The 21,557-nt window shown below is 44.1% G+C and overlaps 1 protein-coding gene across 4 annotated transcripts in view; it reads left to right on the forward strand.

Annotated features, from left to right (window-relative positions):
- The window catches only part of LOC306803991 (USP6 N-terminal-like protein), a 73,903-nt gene that overhangs the window by 37,196 nt on the left and 15,150 nt on the right, over positions 1 to 21,557 (forward strand). For 3 of the 4 annotated variants that reach the window (XM_079310019.1, XM_079310022.1, XM_079310021.1), the window contains 5 exons: positions 6,633 to 6,906; positions 11,900 to 11,973; positions 12,501 to 12,586; positions 13,420 to 13,459; positions 14,192 to 14,272. In XM_079310019.1, the coding sequence (XP_079166145.1) occupies positions 11,908 to 11,973; positions 12,501 to 12,586; positions 13,420 to 13,459; positions 14,192 to 14,272 (273 nt within the window). In that variant the 5' untranslated portion in view covers positions 6,633 to 6,906; positions 11,900 to 11,907. Of the gene's footprint in view, positions 1 to 4,059; positions 4,158 to 6,632; positions 6,907 to 11,899; positions 11,974 to 12,500; positions 12,587 to 13,419; positions 13,460 to 14,191; positions 14,273 to 21,557 lie in introns of those variants that run through there. The other variant, XM_079310020.1, reaches the window with a different exon arrangement.

Below are 21,557 nucleotides of genomic sequence, written 5' to 3' on the forward strand. Positions count from 1 at the left end.
GTCCTTTCTGCACCATTCTCCCTGCCCCCACATTCTTGGACCTAGAAATTACTTACTATATTTTTGAAATCTGTCTTTGGCAGAGCCTTATCTAAAATGAGGGGCAGAGTTAAGGCTTTCATCAGGAGATGGTGCAGGGCTGGTGCTGAGCTCCTGCAGGTGCTAGTTGTGCATTTTCCCTTACACCAAATTTGGGACACAACGTGGTTATCTGGGTAATCCTTTCATTGCACAGAACCCCACCTGTGGATGAAAGTTGTTTGGGTTCAGCATTGGCAGTTGTGGGCAGGTTTCAGTCATGAGTCTGCAACATGTCAACTTGGGTGGCCATGGTGGAGCATTTCATATCCTGAATAATAATTGGACTTCTGGTGCCCTTCTTAGGTTTAGCACCTGACATTTGATACTCCGGTTCCTAAAAAAAATATTAAATCAAAAATAAAGGGTGACTGAGTAGTGCTTTTTTTGGGAACTGTAACCTTGGTGCCCTGTTTTCATGTCACACTTTGGTTTAGTTCTTTATCATAACAAATCAGCAGAAGTGCCACAGGCTTAGTGCCTTGTGTGAGAATGTTTCTTTTTGTTACTGAATAAAGGAGCAGCACCAGCAAGAGTGGAAGTTTCATCTGTGTCGTTTGGGCATGAAACATGGTGATAAGGGATCTGGCAGGAAGGAAGTGCAGTGTGTGGTGAGAAGAGCAGGTTCTCAAAGGTGCATATTTAGAGTCCAGCAGATACTCAAGGTGGGCACAGTATCTTCTGGGGATGGTTTGCAGCTGGAAAAGAGGGGCAGCTGCTTGAAGCCAGGTCAGTGGTGCAGAAGTGGCCCTGTCTCTTCAAGCCATGCTGCTGGAACATGGTCTTCTCCACGGGGATGGAGGAGGTGCTGGAGACTGTAGGGCTGGGAAGGAAGGGCAGGACTGGGCTGTGCCCAGTCTGGGCTCCGAAGGACCTCTGTCTCAAATCACCCCCTGCTGCTATTGTTGGGAGTGAGCTGTTACTCTACTAAAAGCCCTTCCGAAACAAGGGGGGACAGAAATCTGGGAAAGCAAATATTTTCTGCTAACAGTGAGCAACAAGCTTTTGTTTGCTGTCAATGGAAGGAAGTGGGAGAAACATGTAGTAGCTATAATGCAGCACAGGATTTACTGCTGGAAAACAGATTTAGTGCGTACATTCCTCTAGCAGGGGAGATATCCATGAGGAAGGGCTGCTTAAAGTGGGTGGGAAGGGCACAGCTTTTGTTTTGCTGCAGCAGTGCATCTGTGTGAAGCAAATGCTAAAGGAAGGTCTGTGGCCAAGATGGAAATAGAGATCCAAGCTTACATGGGAAGTAGGAAACAGGGAGATGAAGTCCTTGATTTGTATTTAGCCAGGACAAAATTGAAGCAACTGTACTTTAAATTAAAGGGAGGCCCCTCTCTACTCAACTGACAGTGATAATAAATTGTGAACTAGCTCTGATCTCTGTCCTCTGGAAAGATCCTTCCTGCTGAAGAACTTGATACTTTGTTAAAAAAAAAAAAAGGCAAAAAGCTCCCATGCAATATTAGATTTGAAGTCTTATCTGAATGCCCGCAGGTAAGTTCTAACTCAAGTAGGGATCTTATTCTTTGTGTTGGACCCATTTTTTACATTAGGGGTAAAATAGTTTATTTCTTGTCAAAAGGCACTCCATTGCCCTTAGAGGGTTATTTATTTGCAACTTCCCTTTTCCAAGCTTTCTTGCACAGTGCAGAGTCTAGCTGCCCTTCAGTAGGATGCATTGTGGTTTCCCATGTTTTGATCTTGGAACAGGAAGATTCATTTCCCAAACTGCTGAGGAAATAATAATCCTCCTTGCAGATGTCTTTTGTAGCAGTTAACTGAATTTTTTTGTTTATAAGTGAGCTGTTTATAGTGAACTGTCTGGTTGTTGCTTTGTTGGGTAAATGTTAAAAGCATTTTTAAGGTAAAATCACCTTTCAAGTTCTAAGTACTTTTTTTTTTTTGCTTCAGCTGAGCATGTTTTCAGCTAAGTAGGATTGCATCCTGAAACGCAGGTGATACTTGAGTTGTGTTTGTTTCCTGGAGAGAACAGCATCTGCTGCTGCTTTTCTGGACAGCCTTGCATGGGCTTCCATCATACCAAATGCTTGTCTTTGTATCATGGCCACACGCTCTCTTTTACTTAAATTTCTCCCTCTGGTTTTAAAACTTCCCCCTCTGGTTTTTATCTCATCCAAGAAAAAGTTCTGTGAGTTTTCCAGTTCTTCCATTCATACTGTTGTTTCCTTCATGCAATCTCCAGCTTTTACTGGAAAAACCTTTATCAAGTATTTCTAACAATAGACTCAAGCCTGGTCTGGTCCCCTTTGACTTGCTTTTATCCCACTTCTGTTGCTGTCCATTATTCACATCAGAAATGCTGAGGACATGCAAAACAGTAAATGCTGGTAATAGATCCACTACAGTTCTGAGCTTTTCTGAAGTTCTGAAGTATGTTTGAGCAAAGGTGCTGAATGCCTCTGAAAACCTAGAAATGGTCAGGTGATATCTGGTTTGATATCTGTCCATGTCACCTGGCTCCCCCTGATGGGAGAGTATCTCCATGGATCCTGGGCTCTGTGGTGGCAGGCATCCAGCACCAACTCACCTGGCTGTTCTTCCACCACTCCCCTGAGCAGCATTTCCTTGCACTTATAACTTAAATACAGAAACTGCTGGTGAAATCGTATGGCTTGCTCCAAAATGTTGGTACCATTTAATTTTCCCTGTCTGGAAAGCTGTGTCTGTCTTTCAGCCTCTGTGGCAGGTTTGGTTTTATAGCAACCACAGTAAAATGCTAACAACCAAAATACACATTAAATTGTGAGATGTACTTTGAAGCCCTGACCAAATGGCATAGATGTTGATTACAACACTATTCAAAAACCACGAGAATCCTTGAGTTATTTTCATATGAACTCCTAATCTGGAAAGCTGTTTTTAACAGTGTCCTGCATGACCATTGCTGTAAGGCCTTTGACTTGGTCTCACATGATACCCTTATCTCTAAAGTGGAGAGATGGATTTGAAGGGTGGACTGCTGGGTAGAAAAGAAATTGGCTGGCTGGATGCAGTCAGAGGCTTGTGGTCAGTGGCTCTGCATCCAGGTGGAGGCCAGTGACAAGTGGTGTCCCTCAGGGTTCTGTGTTGGAGGCAGCTCTTCATGAGTCAGCAGTGTATACTCAGACCAGAAAGCCAAAGCATCCTGGGCTGTATCCAAAGCAGGATGAAGGAGGGGATTCTCCTGCTCTACTCTGCTCTCTTGAGACCCCACCTGGAGTGCTGTGTCCAGCTCTAGAGTCTTCAGCATGAAAAGATCATGGACCTGTTAGACTAGGTCCAGAGAAGGGCCACAAAGATGATCAGAGGGCTGGAGTACCTTTCCTATGAGAACAGGTAGAAAGAACTGGGGTTGTTCAGCCCAGAAAAGAGAAAGTTTCAGGGATACCTTAGAGGACCTTCCAATACTGAAAGAGAGCATAGAAAAAGAGAGGAAGAGGGACTTTTTGCACAGGCACATATGGATAGGACAAGGGTGAAGAAGAGAGATTAAATGTTAGGAAGAAATTCTTTACTCAGGGGACGGTGAGGCACTGGAACAGGTTGCTCAGAAAGTTTGTGGATGCTCCATCCCTGGAAGTGTTCAATGCCAGGGCAGGTGGGGCCTTGAGCAATCTGTTCTAGTGCATGGTATCCCTGTCCTTAGCATGGGGGTTGGAACTAAATGATCTCCAAGGTCCCTTCCAACCCACACAATTTTATGATTCTATGATTTTAATAAAATGTGTTTGCACACACACGCACAAAAAAAAAAAAAAAAATTCCTTCATTTCTTAAGTGGGGTGATTTTAGGAGTTAACAACAAGCAAAAAGAAAAAGCTACATTGTAATTAAAAAGATTCCTTTCATGCAACTTAAAAAAATTATGTATCCTAGTGCTGTCCTGCATATAGTTCCAAGGCTGTTAAAAAAGCTTTGGGAGATGTTTTCTCAGTACTTTCCGGTGTTGGATGAAATACTTCTTGTTTCCCTCAAGTTTTCTATTACTGGATATGCTTGCATGGGGATTTGATAGAAGAAAACAAATTAACAAAAGCTCATGCATTAGCATCTGGAGATGCTGTTTGAAGGTAATGCAAGTCCAGGATACTGCCAGTAAAATGGTCAGGGAGTGTCTTCTGCAGAGGCTGCCAAAGACAAATAATTTCCTGCAAGAGTTCTGTATTTGGAGGCAGAGTGAGCTGATTAAACTCATTAAAGTGATTGAAGGAATGAGGATGGTTCCTAGGGGCTGGGCATTAATTGGGGTCAGGCTAATGGCTGAAGATCCCTCCCTCCCTCCAAAAAAAGAGGTGAATCCAGAGGCTCTGGAAAGCAATGTAAGACACACAGAGTCAGCATAGGTCTCACTTCAACTCAACTTACATATCTGCAGCATACAAGTTATTCTCCTCAATAATTATTTTTGACAAGTTTTTAACAAGCTGCATCTTGTTGGTGGATTTTTAACTTCCTACTCTTTTATTTCATTGGCTGTACCTGCAACTTTATATAGTGGTACATTTGTTATTTCCTTGTATGTGTTTTAAAAAAGATGCTGCCTGTCTGTGCCAGAGAGAGCACAGGTTGCTGGCAGCATGATGAGTTGTGTTTGCATCCTTGTTTCTTTGGTTCTGGCTAGGGAGCATCACTAGCTCCACAATGCCCAGGGTGACATCTTGGGTATCAGCCAGGACACGTGTCCTCACCCTGCTGCTTCGGGCACGTGTTGGGGGTGGGTGGCCTCTAGCTGACAATGCCAAAACTAGGGAAGGTTTTTAAATAGCAAAAGGAACCTTTAGCTTACCCAAAATTGCCAAGTATAACTGGAGACAAAAATGACAAGGGAAGAGTAGTGTGTCCTGTAGTGTTGCTACATGTACCATAAAGGATAAAATACAGTGTTTTAGGAGGAATGCATGTCCAAGTGGAGAATGACCATCATTGTAGCTTCCTTTAGTTTATGGTTAAAGAAATGCAAACTGCTTTTCCAGTCTTAAGCAAACAGAAGAAGCCAGTTACTAAGCTTTGTGTTGATATGGTTCCCTTCCAGGTCAGTGCATCACCTGAAAAAAAAGGATTTCTTTTTCCCTCAGGCTTTTATTTTTTCCCCTTTTTATAGACACTGGAATAGAAAAAGGAGGGAATGCAGTTAGAAAATTAATCTTCAATTCCCAAAAGAAGCCTGTGGACCTTTGCATTGTTCAGTTTACTTATTTTTTCAAAAGAAAAATAATTTAAATAATGATGCTTTAAAAAATAACTCATGCATCTTTGATTCTTGTGCAGTCCTTTGTCTGGATTTTTCTTTTTGGCTACTGCTGTCCCTAGAAGATGAGTTCACATTAAAAAGAGTTTCAAAAATGTTTGGATGCTCTTTTATTCCCTGTGAGGTCTAAAAATAGAAGCTGACAAAGAATTGCTTATAGAACCACTGCTCTGCTCAGAGGGTTTAGCTTATGTCTAAAGCTGCATCTTCTGACTTTGCAACAGCTGAGCTGTGCAGAAGCACCAAGGCTGGGCTTACCGAGCGTAAACAGGGAGGAGACTAAATCTCTTCATCAGCCCTCCTGTTTATCTCCTCCCATCCTCTGGGAGAAGAGTGCTAAGGCACAGCACCAAAAACTATGTGAGAACAAGAGCAAGGTGTAAGTACTGGGAAGAGGGAGATGGGGAGAGGGTTGAGAAAGCTTTTATTTATTGGTAGTGCTGCTCATGTTGAGGCGGGGGATGGATAGCATATAGTTGCAGTCTTAAATGGCTTTTTAGTTACTTCCATAACTAGAAGACTTGGTCAATGTAATTGGGTTTCTTGATATTGCTGCAGTCTTGCAGCAAAGTGTTGTCATTGTTGTCACCACAGCTTGCTGTGTAATTGTATTGTAAAAGCTTAGTGCAAATTGTGAGAATAGAGGCAAGTACGTGTAATCTGCATTTAATGTGTGTAAGACATTATAACCTACTAGGTGATAGCATATATAAAATTCAATTTGTATTATGGGATTGCTTGATTATAATGGTGGCCACCTCTGAAAGGGTGAGAGGTCTTCTGCACTTTAGGGCCTCCAAGCTTGTGATGGAAGTGAGCTGTGCTTCCTCTGCCCAGTGCTCGATGACTTCAAACAGAGCATCGTGCTTTGGGATGCTGTCTTGATCTCACACTTGTGGAATTAGTGTGTTGCTTCTCTGACTTGCTGAAAGTGAAAACTAAAAAGCTGTTTTTTGTAAGTGATAGCTCTTTGTTGGGCTCCACTGTCCTTTCAACAGTGTAGCAGTTTGGATGTGTCAGGGAGAATTGCAAGTACTGGAAGGTGGCACAGGTGGTGCCAGCTCTTCTGCCATGCAAGTTGCTGAGGTATCTTGGTCTTCACCTCACCCAAGTCCTGAAAGAATGGCCTGAACCCTCCATTGCAATTGTGTGCCCTGCAGTTACAGCCTGTTCCTTTCCCACCAGCTCCAGTGGGACCTGTCTTTCCTCTGTGTTCAAAGACTCCTGTTCTAGTAAAGGATGGTTCTTTTGCTGTGCCAGAACTGGAAAACTGACCAACTTCTTACTTCCTTTGCAGTGAGCCCAGGGCACAAGAGAGAGTGGATTGCCTCCTGCCTTGCCTCTTCTTCCAGCTGCCTGTGGTGACCTCTCACGTGCCAGAGGACGAGGGTGGAGGAGAGCAGCCACCTGGAGCTGGGGTGGTGTGGGTGAGCCAAAGGGCATTTGATCAGTGGGCTTTGGCAACTTTCACCCTGCAGCACAGACAACTGGCTCCTGCCAGGTAGATGCCTTTAGGGGAGTGGACAGCTCCAGCTGAACTGATGAATCTTGGCACGTGATACAAGGCTCAGGTAAGGGCACATTGCTTGGAGCTGGGTTTTGTTTTCATCCTGTCTTTTCCAAACTCACAGACTGGCTCTGGAGCAGATAACAGTAACACTGAGAGCTGTCATATACAGTGGTTACATATACTAGTAAATCAGCAGGATCTCATCTATGATGATGCTGGGATGCTCTGGCTTGTTGGGGTATTGCTGGTGGTATCAAAGTGAGTTGCAGTGGAGGTTCTCCCTAGGTGTTCCCACTACCTCTGCTGAGGGAGGTGACTGTGGTTTTATGCAGTGCAGTTTCAGGTACAATGCAAGTTTACTAGGACAGGAAATAATTTGAATTTTCTGTAGCACATCTGTGATTCATCTAAAGTGATCTATGGCAGTCATTTTCAAAGATCCCAAGACAGTTAAAACAAACCTTCCTGCAGTTCAGCTGGCCTAGTGCTCCTTACGCTCTTAAAACAAACAAACAAAAAAACTTGCTTGTGTGCTCCTGGGTTGTAGTCAAGGAAATAAATATGTAAACAGGATCTCCTGTATCTTGGTTCATCCTGCTTGATAGTAATTTAATTCCTGAAGCCGTAATTCACTTTGTGAGTGCAGGTCTTGATTTCCTTTCTGGTACCAGGGATGTGATTGTGTGCTGGATTTGAGCTAAGGATGGGGATGCACAGTCCAGTGATGTGTTTTGGAGCTGTTGTAGACAGGGTTTGTTAAAGAGAGAGAATCTGCTCATGGGGATCAGCAGAAGTCCTTGATGTAAGTGCACCAAGTGTCTTGCCCATTTTGGGGTAGAAATTTGGGGGTCTAGTAAAAAAAACGCTGCCGCAGCTGTGACACTGGACATGGGGATGCTGGTCAGTCTTACCACAGCCTCAGGAGTCGGTTGACTTTGCATGGGGCTGGAGCAGAAGCTGTGCCTGCAGTCAGCAGCACGTGGCCACCACTTCCTCCTCTGCTTGTCACCTCACAGGCACACAGCCAGGCATGCCTGTGCCCACCTGTGACAGCCCACAGCTCCTCCAGGGTGCCTTGGGGGGCTTTGAGGTTTCCTCAGGCTGTGGCGATGCAGTCGGAGCAGTCCTAAAGCCATGCTCACTTTGCCTGTGCCTGGTAGGTATGTGCAGTGCTGTGGCTTTGCTTCTGAAAGGCAAAGAGCATGTGGGAAAAGAGCCTCTGATGACAGCTCCTTTTTGCTTGCAGCTGCTGACTGTCCCCCCAGATTCTACAAGGCTGCCAGGATGGGCAGGTTTCTTAGCCTGTGTGGTTTGATGTATGTCAAGGTGCCTGTTTCATGCACTTAAAAAGCCCTGATAGGGCTTACTCAACTTCTCACAGCTTGTTTTAGTTGCTTTTACTGCTCTGCATGGCCAGGTTTATTACAGGGCATGTGAGTGCATGAGTCGCTGTTGCAAATAGTTGTAGCTTTACAAGTGAGTAACTTTAAAAGTTTTTTTTTGCTGCGAAGTGGTGCAGACTGAAAGTGTACCCTGTGAGAGGTTTTTGCCTCTTAGCAGGTGCATAAGCGTTTTCACTTCCACAGATGTATATGCTTTTCCTTTAAAACTGTTCCCCTAAAGCAAAAAGTGCAGGTTGATACCATAGATGGCTGAAGATATAAAATACTGTGTTTAAACATGCTTTTAAAATAGAACTTGAAACAGGAACAGTGACTTGTTGTGTTTCAAGCAGTGGTGGGTGTGGCTATAGTAAGTATGTACCTTTTTTATTTTATTCCACAGCAGCAGTTTCACTCTTGATAGAGACCAGAGCGGTAGTGAAATACGGTGTGTCAAAACTTGCCTTTTTTTCTTTTCCTAGCAGCAGTCTCTATTTAAAGTTAAGTGGACACATTCAGAATGAGAGCACACATTCACCTAAACTAATTTCTGCTTTTTCAGTGACCTTCAGCTAAATAGAAACCAACTACAAACATGTCGTCTTAATCTCAAATGGCTTGAATAAGTACTATTCTACATTACAAAATATTTAAAAACTGGGTTCCAGAATATCCTCAAATCCAGCCTGAGACTGAGAACATGTTGCTATGCTGTGTTTCCCAAGAAGAGATTTCACTGATGTTTTGATTTTCAAAAGCCCATCTGCTAAGTACCAGCAGGGTGATTGCTGATGAATTGATAAGTGTGAGACATCGTATCATGGCTGGGGTGACAGGGGACATGTGTGTGTCACAAGAAGCACGGCTGCTGGGCCATGGGAAACACTCAGTTCTCCTGGCCAGTGAGCAGGGCTGCAGCACTGGGCTGGTGACTGGTGGACAGAGGTTCCCCTCTACCAGCCAGGCTGGTCCTGGCAGGTGCTAGCCCATGCGGGGCCATGGGAGCTTGGCAGATCTGACTGGAAAAATATGGGGCTTGTGGAAAGGGTATAACAGTAAATCTGATTTATGGAGAACAGTTTTGACATAAAGTCTTAGATTTTTGATGAGATGCTTTCTTATCCCTGCCAATATTTGAGAGCCCAGCTGGTGAATTAATTTAAGGAAAGTTGCTTTCATTCAAAAATTGGGTATTTTATTTCAGGTTTGCTGATGGCTAGATAATGCTCAATGTGGGTAGGCAGTAATGTGTATTTTCATTAAACATTTTTAGGCTTATTGTCATTGGTATTAATTTTTACTTCCTTAAATTGTAAACTGAAAGCTGCAGGTGTTAGTGTGAGATGACAGATTATGAGTGTTTTCAATTCATTCTTTTTAAAGGAGCTAGTTCATAAAATTTGTTTTGGGGTTGAATTTAAATGCCTATGGTTCAGGACTTTTTGTTTCTTATATCCTAGTAAATTACCTTATACCATTGTTGCACAGTTCACATTTTCTTACTATTCCTGTTCATAACAGCTTCATCTTGTGTGTTTGTCATGGAAAAAAAATCTCTTTGCTAGGAAAATACAGTACTCTCAGGAGAAAATTGGGTGGCAGGCTTGAGAAAGTAATTTGAGTGGTGTATTAAAGAAAAGAAAGTATGCAGTCATACATAGGTATGCCATACATGGAGAAGCATGGCAGGTACAACCTGTTCCTATTTATAGGAAACCTGTTGACATCAAGTAAAAAAAATGTGTTTCATCAAATCCTTCAGAAAATAAATCCCAGTAGTTTCCATGTACACAAGGTGTCATTTCCCTCGAGCAAAGGCTATATAACATGATGATATCAAAACTACTCTGGAGTTTGAGCATGTACAGAATTCAATAATAAAAATACCCCTATTCAATATATGCTGTTACAGAGCTAAGCTATGTTCTGTTCCCTCTCCAGAGTATTGACAACCACCTCTTTGAACACAGAGCTGTACTCTCCCAAGCAGCAGCACTGTGGTCACACCCCAAGGCCAGTGAAGCCACTTGCCATCTCCATCCTTCCCACTGCCATCACTCATTTTCTCTGCTTTCAAGTTTTTTCCTAAATTTGGACTTTTGCACTGTTAGAGAAAACAAATGTGCATATTCCAGGCATGAGATGAAATACTGGCTCCTTTGCACAAGTCTGGTGCTTCTGGCTGCAGAGAGGCTTTTGCAGAGGTCAATGCCAAAATATATGTGTTCTTGTTCTGTAAATCCTCCCATGGTACCAAGTTGCTCTTCCTTTGTTATTCTCTTAGAGTGTGGTCAGAGATGTTCAGAATAGTTTTCACTTAGTAAGTGTCTTGAAAAATTGCCCATTTAATCTGACATGCAGTTTATTTTTCCCCTGTAGCCAGCAGAATATTTGTATTTTTAGCAGCATGTAAAAGACATCATTGGAATTTTTTGGCCCCATAACAACAACAAAAAAGTCAGAATTGGGGGAATGAAATTGCCTGTAAGTTTCACAGGAGATGTGAGAAGAAGGAGATGCAGAAGTATTAGGTAACACGATGAGACAGTTACTCAGACCTTGCTACATTGGAAAACTAAGCTGTGATTAAAATGTACAGATCAAAGTTCACATTTGAAGTAGGAGCTGCAGCTTGGAAAAATAAAAGAACAAAATGCACTTTAACATTTCTGTCCTTGCTCTGTTTTGATTGTGGAGTAAAAAACAGGGAAAATACACCCATTCCTGGCATGAATTTGAAGAATTTGCATTTTTTCCAGTGTCTGAATGGATGAGTATAAGATGGTGCCATGCCTGTGCTGCTGCCTGATAATGGGTCACGGAAGAGCCCTGATTATATAATCCCCCTTCCCTGGGGGGTTTTTCTGCCTGTGTTTTCTCCTTGGTGTGTTAGATCCACCTTTGGTATATGAGGAACTAGTTGTGGCTTCACAGGGAAGATGCTTCTTTGGGCTTGTACAGGAGAACACTCAAGTTGTGTTTGGTGTGGGAAATTACCTTACTTGTATGTATGTGTACGTGGGCACAGACCTCGGGGACCTAGACTGGATCTTGCTTAGACCAAGACTGGTCCTTCTCAGCATAGGTGGAGACATCTTGCTGCTCTGTTGTTTTTTTTTTTTTTGGAGTTCTAAATAGATGACAATCACCTAGAGGCCAATTCACTTGTCTCATGCACACTTCAGTAAGCAAAAACTTCTTTCGGTTTCTTCTTTGATGTTAAATCTGCCTCCGGGTGCCCCTACAGAGCATCTCCTGGCTTCCCATCCACAGGTGGGGCAGGAGAGCGGTGGTTTGCTGTCATCCACATGGATGCTGTGTCAAGCAGTGCCTGTCCTGTGCTAGGCCAGTGCTCTGTGGCTGATTTGTGTGTCTCCATTTAAAAGCCATGTCTTTCATACTGTCGTGTGTGTGTGCCTAAGAACAAAGACAAGATGCCCTTTTGCTTGGGTTGGGCTGTGTTTTGGTGCAGGGAGCTGGTGGTCCTGCTGCATGCAGGGAAACTCCATGAACACTGCAACCTCAGCCTAATTTTAGCTCTGGGACATAGCTGGAAGCTAAAATTGTCAGCAAACATTTTTTTCTATTTGCACTTTCCTAAAATATTTCACATGCTGTGTACACATTTGCTAATCTCCTTTCCCCTCTCTCCTGCTTTTTTTTCCCTTACAGCTTCTGATATGAAGAAGGATATAGAGTCTTTAATAGCCCAAGAAAAAGCAGAAATCGTCGCCAAGTATGAGAAGGTACCAGCCTTGTGCCTCTCCCCAGCATGTTGGCTGGGGCTGGAGCTGTTTCATCAAGTAGGAATGCATCAAATAAGAACTTTTGCCTCCATGAAGGCATCACCCCAGTAACACTCATGTCATTAGGCTTCATGCCAGCTCTGTCTTCCTATACATCCCCTCTCACTATATCCCTGGAGTTTATTGAGGGCCCCATGTGTGCTCAGCATAGATACTGAAAGGTGCTGAGCTTCTGGTGCTTCAGTGCTTCCTTAACACCAGGGTGGCTTATGCCCAACAGCACTATTTTTTGTGATGTACAGCTTTTCCCAGACTCTAGCAGAGGCATGCATGGAATGCTGGACAGGCTGAACTTGGCATTTTTCTCTTGCTTGCCTTGTATTTCGCTCTTTAGTGTAGATTTTGCTGTCCTGGTTCTGTGCCTTTTATCATTTGGGAGAGAGGGATATGGGCTTTGTATGCAGGATGCAAGCACTGGGGTATTCCTGATGCTGGGACCAGCTCACAGGTGTTGTTTCTGCTTTTAGGGCAGACAGGAAGGAGCTCAGATTGACCAGTGGGAAGATGCTGATTTCACACTGTACAAAGTTACAGACCGGTTTGGATTCCTGCAGTAAGTCCTCCTGGCCTCTCCTTTCCTCTCTGACCTGTGTGTGTGTGGACCATCCTTCTGCACTGAGCATGACTGGCCTAGCATCTCTCCCATAAGCTGCTCTGTGACTTGGCTTGATCAATCCCAAATGCAGGAGGAATGACTAAATGGGCCTCCTTCCTCCACTGACCATGTCCAGACACTGATGCTTTCAATCTGCTGCAAGGCAAGGCTCAGAAATGGTTTCCTACCACAAGCCTGGCATTACAAGGTGCAGTTTGGTGCTCCTGTGCCTCTGTGGTGTGTCACAGAGGGAGAGGCCCTTGTTTGCAGCTAATGTTTCAAGGAGGTATAGGAAGAGACCAGACAAGATACCTGATGGTCTTTGGTTCCCTTTAGGAAATCTCCATCCTAACCAAGGTGCCTGTTAGATGCACACCCTGTGCTTGGGAAGAATGCTTAAAAAGAACTATTTTTATTCTGATTCTGAACAAAAGTTATAATGGTAGGTGTTCTGTGTGCAGGAGGGTGTTTTTAAGCAATTGCTGTCTAGAAATTCTGTTTCCCCACCCTTTGAATTGCTGATCATGTGTGTATTGAAGAGGAGATATATACCCAGGATTTCCAGTTATGTCCAGTAGTGTTCAGTTACCCCCCAGAGATTCTCTTGGGTGGTGGGGTTTTGGATGGTGCTTCCACTGCCTCTTTCATACTGGGGACAGCTGTAGGAAGGGCACAAAGTCCCCAGGACATACCCCCTCAGGTGTCTGAGGTGGTCCATGAGCTGCAGCACCCAGTGCTCTTCCACACCCATTCTTGCTCATGGAGTAACCACTGACCCCTTGCTTTTCCAGCGAGCAGGAGCTGCCAACCCGCACCGCCTTGGAGGAGAAGGTGAGAGCTGCCAGCTCTGTCATCATGGATGTGGTATCTTTTCACACCAGCTGGGGAGGGAATGTTTTTTGAGGAAACAAGTGAGCAAGTAAGAGCAAAGCAGGCAGCCAGCATGCACTGGTTACTGCTGCTCACCCAGAGATGGGGGCTCTGCATGATGCCCAGCTGTTGGAGCTTTTATTTTGCTGGGTCAGGCAACTTTCCTCCTCCTCCACACACTGAAAAAGCACCTCTTAAAGCAATATTGGGCTTTTCCCTCTGCTTTGGCACAGTGCTCAGCAGCTGTGGCTTGTAAAGGGGACTGTATGTGCAAGGGAAGATGGTGGAAGTTGTAGGTAACCATCACCTCCATCCTCGTCTCTCCTGAGATGAGAGCATGTCCTCTGTTAGGATCCTGCTAAAGGGGACTGAATCACATTTCTGCTGATCTGATGCAGTGATAGGGTTTGAGTCTAGCTGGACCTGAAGATTTTTATTGTCAGGGCATACTCTTGGGAATGCTTTCTCTATGTTAAGCCTGTGTGTCTTGTTTTTTTTACCAATGCTGCTTTTAATTACTAAGTGCTGAAATCACCCATTTCTGCACACACCTGTGGATTATTCCCATCCCTGATGTGTGGTCTTTGCATAGAAGTTTAAACCTAAGAGGATGAAGTTTTGTGTTTTCAGGAGGCATCTCCTGGGGCTTTTTTTTCTTAAATTTGTCTGGTCTTTTCTTCTCCCTTGCAACAGCAAAAACAGCAGGAAATAGAACGTGTGGACAAGTGGCTTAAGATGCTGAAGAAATGGGGCAAATACAGAAACAGTGACAAGGTAAGGAGGAAAAGAGTGTATGTCTGGAAGGGCAAGTGTGATAGATCCTTTTGATGAGTCAGGCTTTCAAAAAGTCAATAGAAAAACCAGAGATCTCTGGAACATTGCCTGATTCTACTTGTTAGTCTTTAATATTTTAAAGCTTTCCTAGAAATTTCTGGGTTACGAGTTGAGGTAAAAGTCCTGTTCTGACTTACATAGCTTTAAAAAGGGTTTCCTAAATGGTGCTGCCATGCTTGCACTTCTGCTTCCCTGTGCAAGCAGGAGCACAGCAGGGATGTCTGTGTGCCCAGCTGGCTCCCTGCCCTGTGAGAGCTGAGACCAGTGCACATCACAAGTCGCCTCTGTGTCTCCACCTCCTGAAATGATGTGGGAGATGTGACTGATACGGCCCAGTTGATGTTCCTTGTAATTCTCCCTGGGGGAAGATTTGTCTAGAACAGTACTTGGATTTTGTGTTTTACTCCTAGCTGTGCCTGTGAGAAGGTATTATACTGTGTACACCTGTCTGTGGAAATCAAGGATGGAGACACCAACATTATGTCTTGGCTTTGGTGTTAAAATGAACTCTGCACTGAACATCACTTCAAAACTGAGTTGTTTTTAATAAATAGTATCTGTTACATGTTCCTCTTAGAAACCTCATGAAACAAAAAGGCCTTTGAACCTAATGACAAGATCCTTCTGGGTAAGGAGAGGAGTCTGACCTGCTCTGCTTGCAGCACTCTGACAGGAGAGGGCTGAAGCCTGACATTACCTTGTTGCCATGGCCTCTGCAGCCTTCACATTTAGCAGGAGTGAGGTGTTTGGCTGGACTGCTTCTAGCTCCTGCTGGGAGTCTTTGGGAGAAATTTGAGCTTGGTTAAAAGGGCTAGGTAGACAGAAATATATGAAGAATATCTGCATAGCTGTAGGGACAACATCAAGCAGAGCATCCTTCTTGCCCAGCTATCAGGAGTCATGTCCAGTTCAGGCAGCCAAAGATCAGCTGTAGTCTCACTCTTGAAAAAAAAAACAAAAACAAAGTCATCTAACTGACAGCAGGGATGAGGTTTAATAATCCTTCTCCTCACTTCTGGGTGGTTCTAATTACTTTGTTAATCAGTGCTGCTCCACAGGCAAAATTGGAGGCTCTCCTGTGACTTGGTTCTTTCTAATTACAAGTTAGCACTAATTGGTTAGTGACCTTGTGGGTAAACCACCAAATTCCAGCGGGATACAGGGAATTCCTTCAGGTCCTGGAGGGTGTTTGGGGTGGGTAATGATGAGTGGTTTTAGCACACCTTGGCTGGGTCAGACGGTGAGGACAGGCAGAATCCAGCATGAGTGCTGTGGAGCAGAAGCAGTCTCTGATCCCTGTCTGTTTTGGATTTCCCTTGATGATCAGTGGGCGTGTTAAGCATGATGTCACTCAGATCTGCTGGATGGTGAGGGGTCAGACTGGCAAGTGGGTTTTGAGGGTCTTTGGGTCAGAAAATCAGAAAGCTCTTGTAGTAGAATAAAGGGCATTATAAATGACAGTCTGTAAATGGTCTATGATTCTTGGACACAGAGATGGCATTGTCCCATGCTGGGAGAAAGGAAATGGCCATCCCCTCTCCCAGCAAACAGAAAAGCAGTGCTTGGCCCCAAGTAGGGAAGGAGCAGTCTGGTGACCCTGGGGAATAGAAAGGAGCTTTGGTTTCAGTCCTGTCCAGCCTAACACCCGTTGCCTTGCACCAAGGCAAGTGCAGGCTGTAAGGTCTGTAGCAGCTACGCACTGTTAAATGCAAAGATGCTGAGAGGCACAAAAGAAGTGTGGCTTCTTTTAATAAATAAAAAGTGAAATTTGGTTGTATCCTACACCTAGATGTAAGACCCCATGCTCTGTCAGGAGCATGGAAGCTACTCAGATACTCTTGCTGACATTGCTGGATGCAGTTCAACTGTGGCATTTCAAGGACCTTATGCTAGGATCACAGTCATGTTGGAGGCCTATGTGTTTTGTTCTAGCTAAAGTAAATGTGACAAGCCCTTGATCTCATTTTTCTAAAGCAGAGTGGGTTGGTTTTGTTCCTTCTCTGAGTGCTCAGGCTGCCACATCTGCATTGCATATTTCCTTAAGGTTTGTTTTATCACTTGGCTGACATGGTAGAAACTCAAATGTCACAAGGCAGCCGCTCTGTGTTATTTAACAATGACTAAGGTGTCATCTTTGAAAAAATCCTATTATTGAAAACAAGAACCTTCCCTTTGATGTTAATTTTGATATGCTGTGCTTTATTAGAGGAGAAAAAAAAATCTTGTTGCAGGAACCCTAAGCAGTTTCACAGGGAATTTGCCCTGACTTTGATTCTGCTTGAATGATATAGAAACCCATTATTTTCCAGACTGGGACTTCCTGGAATTCAGGGCCAACCTTTTCAGTCCGTCTTCATGTGCTGGAGCTGGCAGACATCTGATCATATCTAGTGCTTGATGAAGAGGGACTTAGCAAGCATGCCTTTGTGTTTTGCAGCATCTTAGTATCTGATTGAGGCTTAGGTTGTTGTCTTATCTGTGTTGTGAAATGTGAGCAGGAGGAGCAAGGTTGTGTACCCATCCAGGGCATTGACCCCAAAGCAGCCACCTGTCAGTGGGCAAGAAAGCAGCTTTTTCAGACCCTTGGCATGAGCCATTGCCAGAGAACAGCAGGTCTGGCTTTTTGTTCCCCCCCCACCTGCAGCCTGTGTGCATCCTTGCGTGCTGCTGATTGCAGTCTGGATCTTGTGACTGTCACAGATTATAGGAAATAAGGCTGAAAAAAAAGAGGGGAACCTTTTACAGTTCCTTGCCTGGAATGGCCTGGCTAGGAACTGAAATAATTTCTGGCATAACCTGTTTCAGGATGAGCAACAAATAGGATTATCTTAATTGAAGTAATGCCCTAGGGCTCCCTGTGCTCATCATTGCTTTAGATCTGTCTCCATCTCTGTTCTAGACATATTTTGTAACAATCTGATTTAATTTCAGTAGCAAGATCAGCAAAAAGTGACACCCAGCACAATTCCTCATATGGGTGGGGTTAGAATGATGCCTTTTTCTGGCTGAATTTCCACAAGGGAAAGGCTACAAAAATAGGGGAGCCAATGAAAAAATTGCATTGTTTTGCAGAGTTAAGGTATGTCAAACCTGCAAGGAAGTGCTAAACTGTGTTTTTCAGAGTTCAGCACAGGGAGGCTTACGTGGTCAATCTCCACTGTTGATTTGAATCCAAGTTCAATTACCAGCCTGACTCTGCTTGGAAAGGTTAGGAAATGACTGGTGCCATATGAGAATCTACACAGTTCAGGCAGCACAGCTTTGCAGATAAAAAAGGCTGTGCTGTGTGCACTGCAACAGTGGGATAATATATTCATCATAGCCCTAAAATGGATTTCAGCCAGAAGCATCAGTCATAGGAGGAGGATGTGACCTCTACATCATTTGCAAGCTGTGTCTTGCTGCTGGCCATGTGGGATGGGACCTTTAGAGAGAGATGTCTTTGGTCATAGATGTCTGTTTTTTAGGCAAAGCCTGCCTTTGTGCAGGAGGGAAGCCTTGTCTCTGCTAAGGTCATGGGAGTGCAGGACACTTAATCCAGTGCCTGCCAGCAAAGCGGTTTAGGATGAATTGGGGATCTGTATGGACTGACACAGACCCCCAAGAGTGAGCAGTCTGCTAATGCCAGGGAGAGCCAGCAGACATTTATTGTGCCAGGGCTGGCTGAAGTCAGATCTCCTGCCTCAAATGCCATGGGATGGAAAGGGGGCTGTGTCTGGGAGCTGCAGGGTGGCTTTGCCAGCTTTTTATTTTTTTCTGTTTTGGAAAGGCAGGTAGCATTTTCCTCTCCTCCAAAGGTAGCCTGGGCAATAACTGTAAATGCCTGTCCATTGCCCACCAGCTTTAGGATTTAAATTTGCCCCTGCTTTGCTGGCAGCCAATCAGGAATAGCTGCATAGGCTCCAGCTGCAGGCACAACAGTTGAGTTGGGAGCAGTCATTAACTGTATGGAAAGAAAGCCATATGTGCTGATGTCCACTCTGCCAAGTATCCTGCATTGCCACATCATCACTCATCAGGCTTCATGGTACTAAAAGGAAATCCTCCACTCCAGGTGAAGATTTGCACAGCTCAGTTCCCCTGGTGTATCACTGGTACACGATGTGAAGAAGTCCTTTCTCTCCAGAAGGATCACTCTTTGAGCCCTAAAGGAATTGAGAAAGGAGGGCTGCTCCCACTTTATGGTGTTGGAAACATGCTGGGTTTATGGAAAGGCTTGAAAGGGATATTGCCATGCATACCCATAATTTGGGAATTGCTCCTGCAGTCTCTTCCTGGTGATATATGCACATGGCTGAGAAGTTAATGGTCACAGACTCCAAAGTGTGAAGGTGAACTGCAGGGTATATATTCTGCTTCAAAAACCAACCCACATCTCCCAAATTTTCTTTAATTTCACTGTATTTACTACTGCAAAAAGAAATCTTTAAAAGGCAATGACTCCATCCCTCTTATTCAAGACCTGGAACAATTGGTTGGATACTTCTCAGAGGAGATTGCTGGTTCAGGAAAATGGAGCTCAAGTCTGTACTTTCCTTAGTCTTCCCCATCCCATCTACTGCAAAGAAAATATATGGGCAGGGGAGGGATGAGGGATGGGGTGATGATGGCCTCCTCTGTGCCATGAGCTTTGTGTGTTTAAGCCTGGAGAAGGAAGATGATCCTATGGCAAAACTTGCAGCAAGTTTTAGACACTGTTGTTTCAATCCTTGACTGACACAGCCTTTCTACAGTGTATTGAACCATTGCTTTGTCCAGCAACTTCTCCCTTTGTGAAGCAGAACGGTGTCTGTTCTTCTTGCCTGTGCATTGGTCTGTCAGCCTGCATGGGACATGATCTAGGTGCTCCCTTCTTGTAAGGGCTGAGCAGTCTATAAGAGACAAAGAGAGTGACCTTGAGGGTTCTTTTTGACTGTCATGTGGGACAGGAGTTATCATCACGTGCTGCCTTACCTCTATCTTTTCATCCCATCATAAATACCACTTGTATGGTAACTTTCCTGTCTTCCTTCAAGTTTCACCATGAAGAAAAGTTGCTCATTTTTTTTCTGGGTGATTCACAGCTCTGAGGTTTTATCACTTTCATGTCTGGAGGTGGTGGGAGGAGGAAAGCCTTTGGATAAATAACAGGAAGGCATTTCATTTCAGTTCCATCTCAGCATGTTTTGTATCTCCCCTTTTCCTTTAGCACTTGTGCAAAGAAAATAATTAGAGACCTTTACTACTATGCCACTGAGGGTTGCACTCATTAAAGCACAAAAATACCAGCTCTGGAAACTCAAAACAAAATTATTTCTTTCCCACGGACCTGAGTATCATCATATGCCTTGGCAGCTGTCAGTCAGTCTCTCATAATACATTGGAAACAAGTAATCTTTTCTGGATTGGTGTTCTTGTCAGACTTGGTACATATTCTAGTTTCTTGATTCCACCTTAAGCTTTTGCTTCATAAAGGTATGAGTGCTTGCAGGAGCCAGGCTTTTGTGGCCAACTACTTTGGGGATGTGGTTCATCTAATTCTGTTGCTTTGTGTGTCTTGATGCATTGCACTTCTTTCATCCTGATTTAGTGACTCTTGAGAAATGGATCTTTCACCTGTGGGGATGAATATGTCCCACATGGTGTGAAGGTTTGCTGCCCTTAGAAGCATCTCCTTAGGTGAGCCTTTGGGGTGCAGATGGTGAATTAGTGATGTCCCACTTAAAATGCAGGATGCTGTTGAACACGATGGTGGCCTTCCATGGGTATGTATTATTGGTGAGGTTGCTTTTAGGGGGCAGCTTTTATTTGGTGCATACAGAGGCAGGATTTAGTAAAGGATTTCTGCAGGATTTGGTCCTGGCTATGCATTGGACCTTCACAGCTGGTGCTAAGCAATGCCTGGAACAGAGCAGGCATTTGGGAAGTTCTGAGGATGGTTTTTAAAATGTTGAATGTCCATTACACTTTCAGGATCAGGATATGTTACAGACACTTTCTCTGTCAGCAGAAATACTGAAATATTTATTGTAATGGAGTGGAAAAGCATTCTCATAAACATCTGGCTCTCCTGGTCTTACATAGTGATCTTGGCATTTTCTACAGTTATTTTGCATACTTTCTTTGACTGGGATAGTGATGTTAGTTCTTTGTTGTCTCCTAGCCTGTCTGCTTGAAGTCCACCTCCTGTCTTACTTCCTGGTCTTGTAACTCTTTGGGTTTTGCTCTTGGTAGACACAATGCTGCCATGAAGACAGTGAGGAAATGAGGAGCATCACTTTGTGCTCATGGAGACTGTGAGCCAGCACAGTGCCATGCTTAAGGTCTTTATGTCCTTGTGAGAGGCTGACCTTAAAAATCAGGTTGGAAATAAAAGAGCTGGTGGTGTGAGGTGGGTCTGAAAGGAAAGGCAAGAGAAGCAGGTGTTCAGCTGGGTTTGGCTGTGGCAGAGTGGCAGGCCCACATCCAGAAAACCTTCTACTAGGATCTTGTGCCTCCCTAGGGATTGCAGTGCTGCTCTTACATCAGCATGAATTGCATGAAGCAGAACACCCTGTGGAAAAAGAAGAGGGATTTTGAAGGTGATTGGATGCATTTGTACCACACAGTGACAGTAGCTCCAGTTGATTGCCTGGTCAGGCACTACCCTTCTCAGCTCCAAGCTCATTCCCATGGCTGGAAATCTGGCACCTCTGTCCCCTCCCAAGGAATTGCCTGATTCTGAGGGAGCACCAAGAGGCAACATAAATGCCCTCAATGGCTGGAGCTTGGGCATGTGCCACAGGTCCTTCAGTGTACCCAAAAGGGTCCTCACTAATCTGGATGAGTGCTACAGTGGGTTTTGTAGTGCAGCTGCAAGGCATTTCACAGGTGGGATGAATGAAAGGAAGGAAATATTCATAAAAGGATATTTTTCTTTCTTCTGAAACTTTTTCTTTTAATGGAAGTAGTCATCAATGGGAAAAAAAGCTCTTTTTTACTGTTTTCCATTGAAATTTAATGGGGGCTTTATGACAAGAAAAAGGGAAGAAGCATCTGTGAGATGAAGTGAATGAAGACCTCCCTCCTATGAAGGCAGGTTAAGTTGTTCAGCCTGAAGAAGAGAAAGCTCTGAGATCTCAATGTGGTTTTCCAGTACTTAAAGGGGACATATATAAACAAGGGAAAATAATTTTTTACAGGCAGATAGCGATAGTACAAGAGGCTATGGTTTTAAACTAAAAGAGAGCAGGTTTAGATTACATGC

This window comes from Erithacus rubecula, assembly GCF_903797595.1.
Source record: "Erithacus rubecula genome assembly, chromosome: 6".
NCBI classification, from domain to species: Eukaryota; Metazoa; Chordata; class Aves; order Passeriformes; family Muscicapidae; genus Erithacus; species Erithacus rubecula.